Source organism: Photinus pyralis, unplaced genomic scaffold, assembly GCF_008802855.1.
Source record: "Photinus pyralis isolate 1611_PpyrPB1 unplaced genomic scaffold, Ppyr1.3 Ppyr1.4_LG8, whole genome shotgun sequence".
NCBI lineage: Eukaryota > Metazoa > Arthropoda > Insecta > Coleoptera > Lampyridae > Photinus > Photinus pyralis.
In genome coordinates, this window is record NW_022170819.1 from 36,896,021 (window position 1) to 36,910,857 (window position 14,837).

Here is a 14,837-nt window from a genome sequence, read left to right on the forward strand (position 1 = left end):
CACAATGAGGTTTTAACGTCCTCTGCCTTGAGGGTGTAATAAATGACAGTCTCTTAATCCCCTTTGCAACGAACCACTCGCCTTGAATAGATTGCATTTTTTAAGTGACCGAGCAATAATAAATTGCTCGATATGCACTAAGTATATGTTGACGGGAGTAAAATCATCGTAACGCCACATGGATATGGACTACGTTTCTATATTCTGTGATCATCACGCGTACCGCTCGGCAGCAGAAGGCTCACAATTGTTTAAAGCGCATTTGTCTATTTGAAAGGAAATATGGCATTATAATCGTCTTTGAAATTGACTAATTAACACATTTGAAGCGTGTCACTTTTAAATTTTTTATTTCCTAAAAGTACTAAGATAAGGACCGTCGTCAGTGACCCGTCGAAAGGATCTGAATCAAGAATTATCAAGAAGAGGTTCCGCCAGGGTGCGGATCTCCGCTAACAACTCGACACTAACCAGGATGCCGCGGGCGGCATCCATTGATCTTAACGCTCCGGTTCTGAAGATGCCGGCAATAAAAAAGGTCTGTTTTCCGAAGTGACCGCCGCCATGTGTTGAACTCGTCCGATTCGGGGAGTTGCCGTTTACTCTGAGTTTACCCGAAGCAAGGCCGTACCCCTTGGTATCGCTCGAGTTCGTCCGTTCCGCCGACAGCACATCCAGGTTGCCGTCGATTGCCGCTACTCTCGTCCGCTCACAAGATTTAGTTATTATAATTTGTAAATTGTATTTATTTTTCTTTTGAATTATAAACTTGTAGCAAATGTAGCAAACGAGTTTCTGGGTCACTGAACATTTAATGTCTTCCTTGGGTGATAAACAAAATACTGAAAACAGAATTGGAAAATTCGAAACCGTTCGGGAGTTATCTTGTCCACTGACGGACGGACGGACAGACAGTCCAAAATCATGAACTCGCTAGGAGCTCGTTAAGAATTATTCCGCTAATGATTATTCAATTTTTCATGCCGTGCAGGATTTATTACCGAAGTTCGTCGCACCTTCTAGAGATTACTTGATTCTACTGTAGGTAAAACTCGCGGAACTTCAATTTAAATTTCGCACTCGAATTTTCTAATCTTGGGGTTTTCTATTATGCCCCAACAAACGCTTTGTGAATTTGAACAAATTTACTTAGCGATACAAACGGTTAAATTTTCAGTATTTCAAATGCGAAATAATCAAAATTTTAAATTCGAAATTGAATGGTCGCACTGATGACCAAAGGTGAATTGATTAATTTTAACTTTCTCTATGGATCACGCACTGGTCTCGCTTCGTACTTAACCACGAATCTTTTAAAACTGTTTCCCAAAACGAATCCTCTCTATTCCTTATTAATTAAAGAACGCCTACAAAATGGCATCTTTATTCACGCACACGGCCATCTTTAATCGTTCATTTGTTTGATTTATTCCCGCTCTACGAATTAAATTAATTAAAATTAAATGTCGAAAAGCCGAGCTACAGTTAGAAAGTAATCAACGAACGGTTTTAAGGAATTAGAACATCGACCTTACAGTCCCGATCTGACCCCCTGTCATTATTATTTCTTTCCAAAACACAAGAGAGCGTCGGTTTTTATCGAATGAGTTAGAAATTGCTGTGGAGTTGTATTTTGCAGAACCACAACACATTTTTTTTTGGAGGATAAGTGTATGACTTATGCTAAAAAATATTTTATTTGTCCTCTTAACTCAGTTCTTTTCATAACGAGGTAGATAACATAAAAACCGTTAAGCAATTATTAGGTAAAGTATGTTTGCAAGTAAAGATAAGTATCATAAACAACTTAGGCTATGGAGAATATACTTACATCTTCTTCAACTAAGCACTGAGCATCAAGGGGGAATAACGGTTTCTGTGAAGAGGGCCTGCTGGCCAAATAAAATGCTGAAGCCGCTGCGACGCCAGTTAGAGCCAAAGCACCTGCACCACCTCCTATATAGTGCAGGTACTGTTCCATTTCTTCCACTGAAATGAACAAGAAAACCAAATTAGCTTGGAACACAAAATTCTGGTCATATACCTAAATAAAAGATTAAAAATGTATCGCGAAACGTTCGATTCCTACGCCAATTGCATTGGCACATTCGAATTCTGCTATCATCCACTCGCATTAAAAGATAAATTTGCACCTACTTACACAAACCAACAGTCCGGATTAACTAGAGCGCGTACACAACTAAGTAATTTCCCAAAAAACAATTAAACCAAACCGTATACGCAGTTTGCGGTTCCATTTGCCGGTCTCTTTATTTCAAAACTTGCTGCATTTTAAGGTTCCTGTACTATAATTTGAAATTTGACTTTTACCTGTCAAACTTCAAAGCCGAATAGCCAACCTAAATGCAGCAAAAAAACTAGTGTCGCAGGCCAACGATTCGAGAAGGGAGAAGGACAAATAAAAAACGAATCGAAATGTCTAAAACGCACGAGTGACTTCTATTAATTTAAGATTTGTGGTCGCGACCAATCAGTGGACCGTGATCAATTATTTCTTAGACGGTGCATGTCCTCCAGAATCATTATCTAATGTAGCACTTCTTGGCACTAGTAATTTAAGACAATCTGTTGTTATTTAACTGATTCTAAAACACGTTTTGCATAACTGAACGAACGATTCCGTAAAGATTTGGAAAAATACGATTAGTTGAGACTTTACCTTAAACTTTTAGCAACTTTGTATCAGGAGAATATAGTGAGCGAGGAGGTGTTCATGCTCCTAATACACGAAATATCCATTAACAAACTCTGGGAAAATTTTTCGGCTACCGGGAGAAATTAGGTTCATAGCCGCGTGCATATTATTAAATCATTTTCTTAACATTGGAAATGTTTATGTTGTCGTATAGGGTATAAAGTTGCGGGTTTCGTTCAAGTGACGAGTGTACCGTACTCGGCCGTGATCGGTAGGTTAAGAAAAAGGCACGAATACTGTCGATACGGTACTTACTTAATAGTATGCTCAATTTTGCTAATTCCAATCTAAAATTCTCGTACATTTCCTTTTGATAGTTTTAAGAGCACGTTACGACGCTTTTATTATTCAGAAAGTTTATGTGATCCAAGTGAATAAGGGTTATTAGGCGTTATACGGTTATCTGTGAATCTGTGTATTTTTTCTAGTATATTTTCCATTTGGTTTTTTAATTTTTTTTCAGTACTCGTGGAAAAATTTCCGTTATCCGTTTAACGTTTCTTGTTTTTGTATTGACCACTCAATTATTGATTTTTATTCTAAGATGTCCCTAAAATCTTGTTTTTCCGTATCAAAATTTACAATCATATACGAGGTGTTTCCCGTTCTCTACCTAATTTCCACAGTCGCACAAAAGATTTTCAATTTTGAAAAAAATATGCGTTAAAAAGGCCGGGATTTGTAATTATTTGTATGATTCTCAGATTCATCCATTTTTTCTCTCATTAAACTTTCTCCTTGTTGTTCAAAGTGTTTGTTTATTACCTATAAATTTTAATGTCTTTTATTGATATCTATCTTCGCCAAGTCCACTTTTTCAGTTTTGTAGTTTTTTTTTTAATTTCATGATGTAGCACTACATCATTTGCATTCCTAATGTTAACATTTTGAATTATTTTTAGCGCATTTTTTAAGAATTAAAAAAATGTGCTGTTTGCGTTTTGTACGTCCGTCAATCCGGACCCACTTCTACCGTTTTGAATTGATTCCCCCTATAGTAGGGGAATGGTCCTAGAGTCCTGGAATTTTTTGCAGTAGGTATAGCCTATACGTTGAAGGTGTGCCCGACGGCCATCAAATTTCGCTGTCTAAAAGGGGGGCCCCCCCACAAATTATTTCCTAAGATGCTGTTTTTGAAAGTAAAACGTGCATAGCTTTTACATACGACAACCAACTGGTCTCAGATTTTGCATACGCATGCATAGTAGTGCTAACTTAAAGTTTAGGAAATGGGGGGGGGGGGGTTAAACACATGTTCTACCCTCCATGGTATTCTAATGAAAGGTCTCATCGAAATAAATTGGTTTGTACAAAGTTAAAAATTAATTGTACCTCTAATTGTATTTTAAGTAAAGGTTTTCTACCAACTAATGCCCTTCTTTCTGTCCTCTTATCAAAGTACGGGGTGGAGGGGGTGGGGGTGGAATTAATTTAATCCTTCATGGTACTCTAATGAAAGGTCTCAACGAAAGGAATTAATTTCTACCAACCGTAGCCCTCCACCTCGACCTCTTATCGTGATCTGGTATATTCCCTTATACCTCAAGAACGGATTGTCGGAAGAGGGTACTCACGAAGAGCGATTGAGACGTTTGCAAGAAATATATCCATTGGTGATGTCAAAACAAAACCTATTTCGGTTAAAAAAATGCGCTTTATCTGCACAAGAGTTGTGCACAACTTATACTTGTTTTGATTTATTTGCAAAATTTTTGATATTGCTGTAATCGAATTGGGGTGAGTGTAGTCTTAATTGCTTAGAATTTCTCTTCGTTCGTGATGTTACATATCTGGCAGTTTTGAACAGTTTCCGCTATAAATATTACGCTCTTCATTAAAGGCGAAAGACGTAAGTTACGCCACTGTATATCTCTTGGCGCGAATCTTAATAATTCAATTGCACAAGGACGAAGGCTCGCAAGTGGATGTTTTCGTCGAGCAAGAGAGAGAAGAGAAGGACGCGGGAATTTTTTGTGGATGCGACACAAATAAGATTCAAGAAATTGGGTAAATTTTTTCTTTATTTTCCTTTGTAATTGTACCGTTTAAGTAGGGTTTACGTAATTGCCTTTGTATTATTTGCTGTTGATTTAATATGTGCTTGTTATTACAAATTTGAATTTGCAGGGTTTTTGTCTAAGATTGCACAATGTTGGTAAATGAGTTACGGGACATACTTAAGGGTAGCTTTGTTCATTTGTTATAGACAGCACATACGTAATGTGTTCTTATGTAGGTACTAACAATTTCGTTAATAACGTAGCTTTAATTATCTATGTTTGTAAAATTGCAAGTTGTCCAATCCATTTAATTCAGTTCGAGGTTGAAGATTAATATACAGGGTGTTGATACAATTGAGGATATCTTGAAGATCTTGTGTAAGTATGTAGTTAAGAGTGGAAGTATTTTTATTATCGGCTTGTGGGATGGATCGGGGGTTTTTCTTTGTATTTATATGGGAGCGTGAATGAGAATCATTCCCTCTGATTCGGTAGGAAGCGAGTTTTTCTCATACCCGACTCCTCCGTTCAAAAATGTTGATTAGCCGAAAGAAATCCTGGCAGGGAATTCCAAATGGTTTTGATTAAGGTCCATTAACCCTTCGAGATTGTTTTGTTCTTGTGCAGTTTCGAGCCCATGTTTATGACTCTATAATTATTGTAAATGAGTTTCACTTAATCCCTAGAACTGCCTTCGCTCGACCCGTAAGTCCAGTAAGATGGAATGAATCTCCCCCCCCCCCCCCAATCCCTTATTCCCAAATTACGTTAGCAGGTCATAAGTGCGAAATGTGATTATTTTTCATGACTCCCAAATATTTATGTTATCTGAGTGCTGTTATGTGATGGATCTTGAAACCTTATTATATTATGTATATGTTGTAGCAGGCACCTGGTGTGAATCTACAAGCTCCGTTGCACAACATCCTTAATAAATACATTAATTTCCGTGAAAGGGAGAGGCAGATGATTACCACATGTGAAATATCAATGTAAAGTCATGATTGAGATCCAGACTGAGAACTCTTTTTCCTTCCTTGTTCAATATACGTAATTCTAAATTTCAATATAAACCTCTCGCCAGGGAAGATTGCCGGTCATAGAACACTTGTCCCGGTCTACAATCTATGTTTTTCTAAAGATGTGAGCGACTTCCGGGATAGTATCGTGTCAATGTTGAACAAAAGGACTTTTCGTTCAACATTGGCACGATCCTATTCCAGAAGTCGCTCGCATCTTAAGAAAAACATAGATTGTAAATCGACACAAGGTGTGCTGTGACCGACAATCTTTCCTGGCGAGAGATATAAATATAATGGTACAACTTGTCTGAAGGTCACACGAAGTTTTGCGATCCGTCAAGTTTCTCGACGGAATAGAATTCCCCGTGAAAAGTTGAGGTGATATTCATATGTTCAAAATTAGATCTGTTAACTCCCTAAAAAAAAAAACCCTTAAAACATGCACAGATGACGTCATCAGTGAAGCGTTCTGCGTTAAATAGGGCGCGGAAACGTCTGTGAGGCGCCTTAAACTTTCTAAAATTTCGATCCGCACGTGTTGGAAACTTTTTAACGCCGCGAAAAGGCGTATTCTCCTTAAAATGGGAATTTTCCGCCATTTTAAAAAACTTAAGCGTCAAAGTGACGGACGAGTCCATCTCGTGAAAGACGGAGGTGAGTCCACCGTCGGGTGCTATTTTTGCCAAAAATTTGCGAGGAACGGATACGCTATATCGGCGCATCGGCGGGAATGTAAGTGAATTTCCCTCTTAAAACGCATAGCCGTGTTTTAAATGTCTGTAAACTACGTTCTAGGGAGTCCACTAAAGCCAAATCGTTAATAGAAATGCATTGACAATAACCTAACATTACTAAACATTAAAATTTCAAGCTTTCAAAATGTCGGTTGTGCGCAAAAGAATTAAATTAATCCAAACGCCCGAAATTCTGAAACGTTATACGGTTCCGGTCACAAAACACAGTTGATACCAATCCCGAGCGATCGGCATTTAAACCAACCACTTGCCCGAAATTCTGGACCGTGTTATAGGTTCCCAGTCACAAAACACTGGGTTCATACCAATTCCGAGCGAGCCGAAGGCGAGATCTTCATAAATTAACCGCTCGCCCAATGGATTCTAAATCTTGATTTGGTGAATCAACGTAAAGCACATGTATAATTGTTATTGAATGCGAAATGACGTTGATTGTCCTTTTTGAGTAGCGATAAGAATGTAGATTGATTGATAACGACGAAGGCGATGAACAACGAAAGTTACGTTGCTTGAACGATGCAGACGACGATAACCACGACGAAGGCGAGGGCGATGTATAAATTAAAATCGACTAAGTGACATGGTACTTTTTAACAGTCATGTTCATGTACGACATCTTTTATTCGATTGCGCGCATATATTCATGCCATTTGCTACATTGCTACATTGTTTTCAGTTCTGAGCTTCATTTTATTTAGTACTCAGCGTCCCATTTCTACTAAGAATGACAGATTTTATTAGAATGCACAATCATTTGTTTCACTTTTATCATCTACCCTAGCCGTTAAAGTGATCACTTCTATCTACTCTTACTGTTACTGAGAGCCTACGTATTTAAACCTATTAAAATGTTAATTTAACATCTCTAGAAACGAAAATAGATATACATACCTGAAAAAAACCACATAATAGAATTGGAAGTGTTAATACGACCTTAGTTCATTAACGTTCATTATCACTAATTAAACTATTATTCGGCGAGATGAGTGAACACGTCAAGTACCCGTAGCGCGGAAGACTACAATCTCTCAACAAAAAACTGATGACTTTTTCGGTGGTGATGTTATTTGGTTTTTTAAGTAACCTAATTTATATGAATCTTGTGTATTTTATGATAACGCAATTTATAATAATAATTATTATTATTTAAATATGAAACTTGACGAATTTGTATTTTTACACGCGGTCGTTAATTCAATGTTAATTAAATTTACGGAAAATGCACCTCAATTACATGTTAAAGTCCACCATAAAGATTTTTCGAAGGACTCAAGACACGTTGGAATTTGAACCAGCAAAGAAGGTACACTCATCGCATGCCAGCCGTGAAATCCAGCACCAAAGAAGAGCAATCCAGTGAACTGGTTCGAAAATTAATAATAGAAAGAGTAAACCATCTTGATTAGCGTTTATCCAAGAACAAGAAATTACGTTGCTGGGCATGGGCAAGGCCGGACATCTAAGACGAAATTGCTCTCAGCGTGGGAACAAATCCACCTTCATCAATCCACTCCACTTTCAATAAACCATCGACACAACTTCCAAATACAACAATACTTCCCGTTTACTATATAAGCAAATCGTGTGTTTAATGGAAGTTCCAATATCGACGCCGAATTGATGTCGCACTCTTCTAAATTGGTTATTTGATAGTTTTTCTATTGTAAAAATATACAGTACGGTTGTAAAGTGGTAAGAAAAAGTGACACTTCTTTAGCGTTCGATTGTTTTCCATGACAACGAGCCAATTAACAAAAATTTTTAAAACATTTAATTGTGAAATGCGTTCAACATGCACGTTCTGAGGAAAATACCCGTTATCAAAAGTGAAGGTTTATAATGTCCAAGAAAACTGCAAACGCGAACGAATTGAACCAAGCTGCGCGATTGGTACAGAAATAAATCTATCAGAAAAATCTTTCTTTCGGATAAGAACTGCTTGCTCTGGTAACCAACACCTGAATTAATCTTACGTTTTGCGTTCAAAAACAACTAATATCTTGAACCACGTACGTACCGATCTCGTAGCCCGAGAACTAATACCTGAAAATCTCCCGGGATGACCCCTACCTCTTCTTACTTAAATAGTTTTCCACTATACCGAGATGATCTCATGCTTGTCTGCGGTTTGAATCCCCAAAACCAATTAAGATAACAATTTCCTGTTACCATGACATCTTGATGCTCAGCCATCCTGAAGCTTCATCACTCCATACAATTTAAATATTCAGAAAAAACGATCGCGAATTCCACCACATACGTACACTTTTTCTTATAATTCCATCAGCGATACAATTAATTGGAAAATTCGATCTTCTACTTTTGACACTTAAACCTCGACTTAAACTACACTAAATTCTCAAACATAATCAAAATAAGGTCCCGAAAACATCATCGATTGAAACTCGCCAACGTCATGCAACGGGATTCAGTGAAAGGAACAAGAACAAGTATAAATTGTGCACAAATCTTGTGCAGATGAAGCGCATTTTTTTTAACCGAAAGAGCTTAGTAAATAGTTGAGTTATAACTTTATAAGGTAGTAGCATGCTATAATTATGGATGATGTTTACCTTCTTGCTATACGATTAATGGGGAGGGGACACATAAACATTTAAAGGCCGCTTGGCATACATTCAAAAATCTACGCTATATAATGAATCTAGAATCTAGTCCTTAGAAAAGTTCTGCTAAATATTGTGTCTCGTTTGGACCATCTTTCCGCCCTTTGAGAGTACCCTCCTCCGAAATTCCGTTCTGCATGTATATATGTACTGAAAGTTTTAACATCGCCAGTAGATGTGTCTCGCCCAGACGTTCCACTTGCCCTTTATGAGTACCCTCTTCCGATACTTCGTTTTGAAGATATTCGCTTCGACTGCTCGATGTGTCTCTTCCAGACGATTCATTTTAGCTGTGGAGTATTCTCCTCCATCCAACCGTTTTCAAGATATTCGTTTTTAAAGTTTTGACATCACCAATGGACATATTTCTTCCAGACGTCCATAATCTTTCTTTGCGAGTACCCTCCTCCGACAATCCGGTCTTAAGGTATAAGGATAAGGGCATACATACCCGATAAGGGGTCGAGAAGGACTATGGTTGGTAGAAATTGCTCTTAAGATAAGGAAATTTGATGGACACACATTTTTTTAATTCTTAAAAAATCGCTGAAAATCGACATTGAACCGCCTTATCCTAAATACACACCACACGGTACAATGAGCTAAGATACAAACCCACTTTACTTTAGTTAACATAAGAACCACTTGTTGACTTTCAAATAATGTTAAATTTTTATACTAAATATGCCGACGGCTAAGCTCAAGGTTACGAATCTTTAGTGCAATTACCTTCAAGGAAAGTTTACCTGAAAAAGTTATCAACTCGTCGCGTCCTGATTTAATCCATCAACAATACATTATTGCCCCATTTTTTAACACAAATTCACAATCTTAAAAATAGGATAATTTTGAACCCAGCTGGAGAGTGATCATTATTTAATGATGAATTCAACTGCAAAGTTATAATCACCTTCTAGATGGGCCCACACTTAAAATACATGTGCAGTTCAAGTCTGTTTCCAGCTCGATTGAATTACAATGTCCTGGATCGTACAACTCAAGTACGAACTGTTCTGCCAGTATCACTCCAAACGAGAAAAGTTCACGTAAATGAAAGAGACCCTGACTTCGGTAATCTCACGCGATTACACAAAATTACGTAATCCGCCGCTATACAAAATTTTCATTTAAGTGTCCCCTGCGGACAAATAGCCAAAGAAAACGTCGATCGCGTTCACGTAGATCCTTTCGCGGCCCAAAACCACCCCCGGTGATTTTACTTAACCTCCCGCGGTACGGCGCAACTGCTCTAACGGTTTAAACTGAATTTTCTCTGCTACGCCGCCCCCTTGGGGCTTCGAATTTAATTTTCCGGCGGCTTGAACTGAATTTCTTTTCACCAACGATTCATTTAACCACGCCGCGCAGACTACGGTTTATTGACTTAATATTTTTTTCCGTACGACGCGGACGCTATCGTGATTTTGTGCCTAATACCTCCCGGCGACCTAATTCCCACTTTACCAAAGCTACCCCAATCGGTGGTTCGAATAATCGAATCGGTTCCACCAATAGAATTCATTTCTTTCAGTCAATCACATCTCCAGAATCGGCTGAAAACAAAACGTTGCGCAACACACTAATAACGATGGATATAATAATAATGATCTTTTATTGGACAGTGCATACAATATGTATTTATACAAAAAGAAATTAGAAACAAAAATGTTTCAAGTCACTATCCAATGGAACGCAGTGGAATGAACTATTTATACGAGTATTTATACAATGATATAAAGTGTGATTAACATACATACGTATGAGAATGACGATTGAAACAATGCTAAAAAACGGAAAAAAAACATGTTTCGTGTGTTGTTGACAAAATAAGTCAAGCGTAATATGTCATCAGCAAGATTCTAGTTTATTTCGTTGTAAGTCGCGACTTTCTGGCGTCGCCAACTTTCACACGCATTTAACTGGACAGTACTGTACGCCCAAATAAAAAGTTGAAAAATTTTACTAATTCCATTACCGGGCTCCCGTTACAAATAGTGTTCCATTTAAAATTACAAATTTGTGTCATTGGAAATGCTCTTCAAAAATTCATGTTATTTCCGAGGTTACTTCATAAAAATATAAACTTAATGCGCGCGTAGTAAGTGCGCAAATAAATTTAAGTTTTAAATTGTCACCTCGTATGTGGGCCTCCGCAATAATTTGTACAAGTCGGCACCTTTGAGTTTAGATAATGTTCCTGTCTACAAAGTACAGTGAGTCATAAAAAAAATACTTCCTCTTTAATGAGAAATGCGAGAAAACAGTTTGCATTCTCACGGACGTTTTAGTGAACCCGTTTTTTGGATCACACAGTATTGTAATCAGTAAATATCGCGGTACATTTATCTCCCATGCAGCAAAAGAATCTCTAAATGTTAGATTACCTGTCTCCGGTTACTTTATCAAACAACAAACATTTCGGTGCACACCACGCGCATATTTTCGTATCGATAACAGATTTTTGGCTTAGTTGCAAAACTGCCTAATTTTGGCTACAGTAACGTACGACAAAGATTAAAGGTTCATTCCCGCTATTGTGACGCAGATATGGGAATGACAATGACACAGAGCGTCGTCATCGAGTTATTTATCTCACGACAGAAGATATTTTGCAAATTTCAATGGAAATTCGTAGTAACCTTGAACGGGATACTAAACTTGCTCACTCCCATTTACGATTAGGTGCAAATTATCGGTGAGAAAACAACGTGCGAAAGCCGCAGGCCTACGATCATGTGTGCATTGGCCATTATCGGAGTATAACGGCTTTTGTGCAGACTTCCGTTACTTACTTGGACTTGGAAAGATTCGCCTTCTTCCAATATTGCAAACTATTGTTTTGCGCGTGAGAATTGTATTAAATTCGGAGGAAACCTACGCGATTGCGATAACGATAAGGTACTTTTTAATCACATGCAAACGGAACCTTGCCAAATGCCAATTTTAGTCAATGTTACAGGATTAAAATGTTAATTACACAAGCTTAAGTTCCAATTACAACAGTAGGTACTCCCGTCATTTAGTTATTTATGGGTGGCGAATCGAAGCCGTGCAAAAAGACACATAAATTGAAATTTGCCATTCCGGCCGTTGCGAGATTAGCCCAGACTTTGAAATTAGTAATAAAGTGTGACTTAAATAAACGCAGGTAAAGGTTATAAATACCTGTACATATTCTACAATCAAATCCTTTCCATTTAATTTAAAAACACTCACTCTTTGTTAGCCGCATCTTCATGGTTTTAGGTTAGAACTCGAGTTTGCACGTATCAAGCTGGTTGCCTAACTAAAGCCAGTTGTTAAAGAAAATTTGCTATTCTAATTTTTTATGAATATATGAATAGCATGGAGGTATAAATTTCAGTGTTGTAATAGTAAAGTAACACGTGTTGGATGTATATTGCTTTAACTACAGCAATGTTAATTACGTCCCGTCCAATAGCTACTAATTAATTGAGTGTGTGGGCCAGTGGAAACTGTACTTAAAAAGTACTCATTTTGCAGCAAATTTGCCAAACCCTATCCATACAAAATGAACATTACTAAAATTATAAACAAAACAATTGTTTTTACTTTTGCAATATTCGATTCCCTCATACCAAGAGTGTAATGTGTGTTGCCTAAACCGATGTTAGGAACCGAAACCGGAAACACCATTCACGCAAGAGAGCTAACAATTATTTTGAATCGCATCTTACATGCAATTTAGCTTATCATAAATACAATTATTCAAATTATTGAATGTTATATATAATGGTGAATGAAACCATTTTTTCGCAATTTATATTTTGTTTTGGATAATATGGGGTATTCAAATTGTAAAGAATATTTAGTGCAGCAAGCTTATGGAAAAATGGGGGAACTAATTTAGACATCGAGATTTTAAAAGTGAGCGATGTTACAAACATGCGACTTATAGCCTTAGTGTAATTACACTATGTTATAGCGTAACAGACCCTTGATAATGCAGGGGTGGTAAAATGTTAGTTTACGAGGAAGAGAATTATAAAAACCAGGTAGATAGAACGTCCTTGTTGAATATCACTGGTAATGATAAAATCAATATTAAGAGTAGGTAAATCAGGGTTACTTTTTAACAACCCTTACTTACCTGACGACCTATACCAAGTCTACCTTATACCTGGGAGGTTTCACTCTGGGCTCGACTCTGGGTACAGTGTGTTCGAGGTAATAGGTTCACCTTGATATCTCTTACTTTGCGAGATTCGAAAAAATGGCTAAATATATGCGACATCACATCCGATGGCATATTGAAATTTCCGGTATCACTTCTTTGAAGAGAGCAGTCAATTTACTGTACGACAACTAGGCATTTATGCATATGGTTGATACAAAAAAAAACGAAGAAATTTCGTGTGCTGTCAGGATGCGCGGTGTCTGTTGCGTTATACCAAGATGTTACGTCTTCAAAACGGAACATTGAACAAGCTGATGGAGATGAAGGTCTTTTCTGTGTAACACAACAGACACTGCGCGTGCTGCATCACGAATTTGCCCATTTTTTATATCAACCATATGCGTATTTTATGCTATCGCACAGCCTTAGATCATATAAACATAGATATAACCTCCCATTGGCTTTCAGGAGCATCTGTGCCAATCAACGAGATAAAAAATTGGCTTAAGGCGAGTAACTTTAGCGCATTTCTTATGAATCGATCAGTACTTTCCGAAAGATTATGTAACGGACTATTTAATGTGTACAAAGGAAAATAAGTTGCTTATGGGATAAGCATAAGAAACAGCATTGCGCAGTCTGCGCATGCGCAACCTGATATTTAAAATATGCGATATGTTTGCCTTTACTAGAAAAATCTTTGGAAAAAAATATCTCCATAAATAATAAAGTTGACTTACTCTATATGCGATATGTTCGCTTTACTAGAGGTGCCTATTTTAAAGAGAGATCTTTATAAGTAAACAAAGTTGGCATTTTGCAGTTTGCGCATGCGCGCATTTGATTTTTACTATTTGCAATGTGTTTGGCTTTACTAATGACATGTGTAGCAATTTTTACTAGAAGCATCTATGGGTAACATTTCAAAGAAATATTTTCATAAATAAGGCAGTTGGCAGAATGCGCATAACTAATGTTTACAATATCAGATATGTTTGCCCGAATAAAATTTCAAAAAAATATCTCGATAACTAGGACAGTTAACATTTCGCGTCCTGCGCATATTAATCCCATGTTTACAGTATGCTATACGTTTGCTTTTACTAACAGCATCATTGGTTAAAATTTCAAAGAAATATCTCCATAAATAAGAAAGTTGACATTGCGCAATACGCAGATTAATCGTCAATATTTTTCTTTGTTCAGGTGCCAGAGCTATAAGCTACCGAATGAAAAAAGGACGAACTAAATATCGAGGTAAATGCCTTGAAAACTGTAGTAGTTTAGACCTCGGATAGACGGACGGACTGAAAAAGTGGCCATAATAGCGCCTTTCAACATGAGTTGGAAAATGCGTTAAAAAATGGAATGCGTATGCGCCCACCCGACTTTCTTAGTTCTGGCCGAATTTTCCAGAAATTTTAACTAATGTGGAACTGCGTTTCAATTTTTTCTTAGGGTTCATGATAAGCTGTGATGGTACATCAAACATAGAACCCTTTACTTTACTTTAAAGAGAGATGGGCAAACAAATTCTAATCCCAACGAAATCTGGTACGTGTGATCTTGACCCAAAGAGACT

The 14,837-nt window shown here is 37.4% G+C and overlaps 1 protein-coding gene across 5 annotated transcripts in view; it reads right to left on the minus strand.

Moving 5' to 3' along the window:
- The window catches only part of LOC116178031 (long-chain-fatty-acid--CoA ligase 6), a 39,305-nt gene extending 26,822 nt beyond the window's left edge, over positions 1-12,483 (minus strand). The window contains exons 1-2 of one of the 5 annotated variants that reach the window (XM_031497290.1): positions 12,334-12,483; positions 1,832-1,989 (exon numbers count right to left, since the gene is read on the minus strand). In XM_031497290.1, coding sequence (XP_031353150.1) covers positions 1,832-1,989; positions 12,334-12,355 — 180 coding nt within the window. In that variant the 5' untranslated portion in view covers positions 12,356-12,483. The other 4 variants (XM_031497291.1, XM_031497292.1, XM_031497293.1 and 1 more) reach the window with 4 other exon arrangements.
- Positions 12,484-14,837: the final 2,354 nt, after the last annotated feature.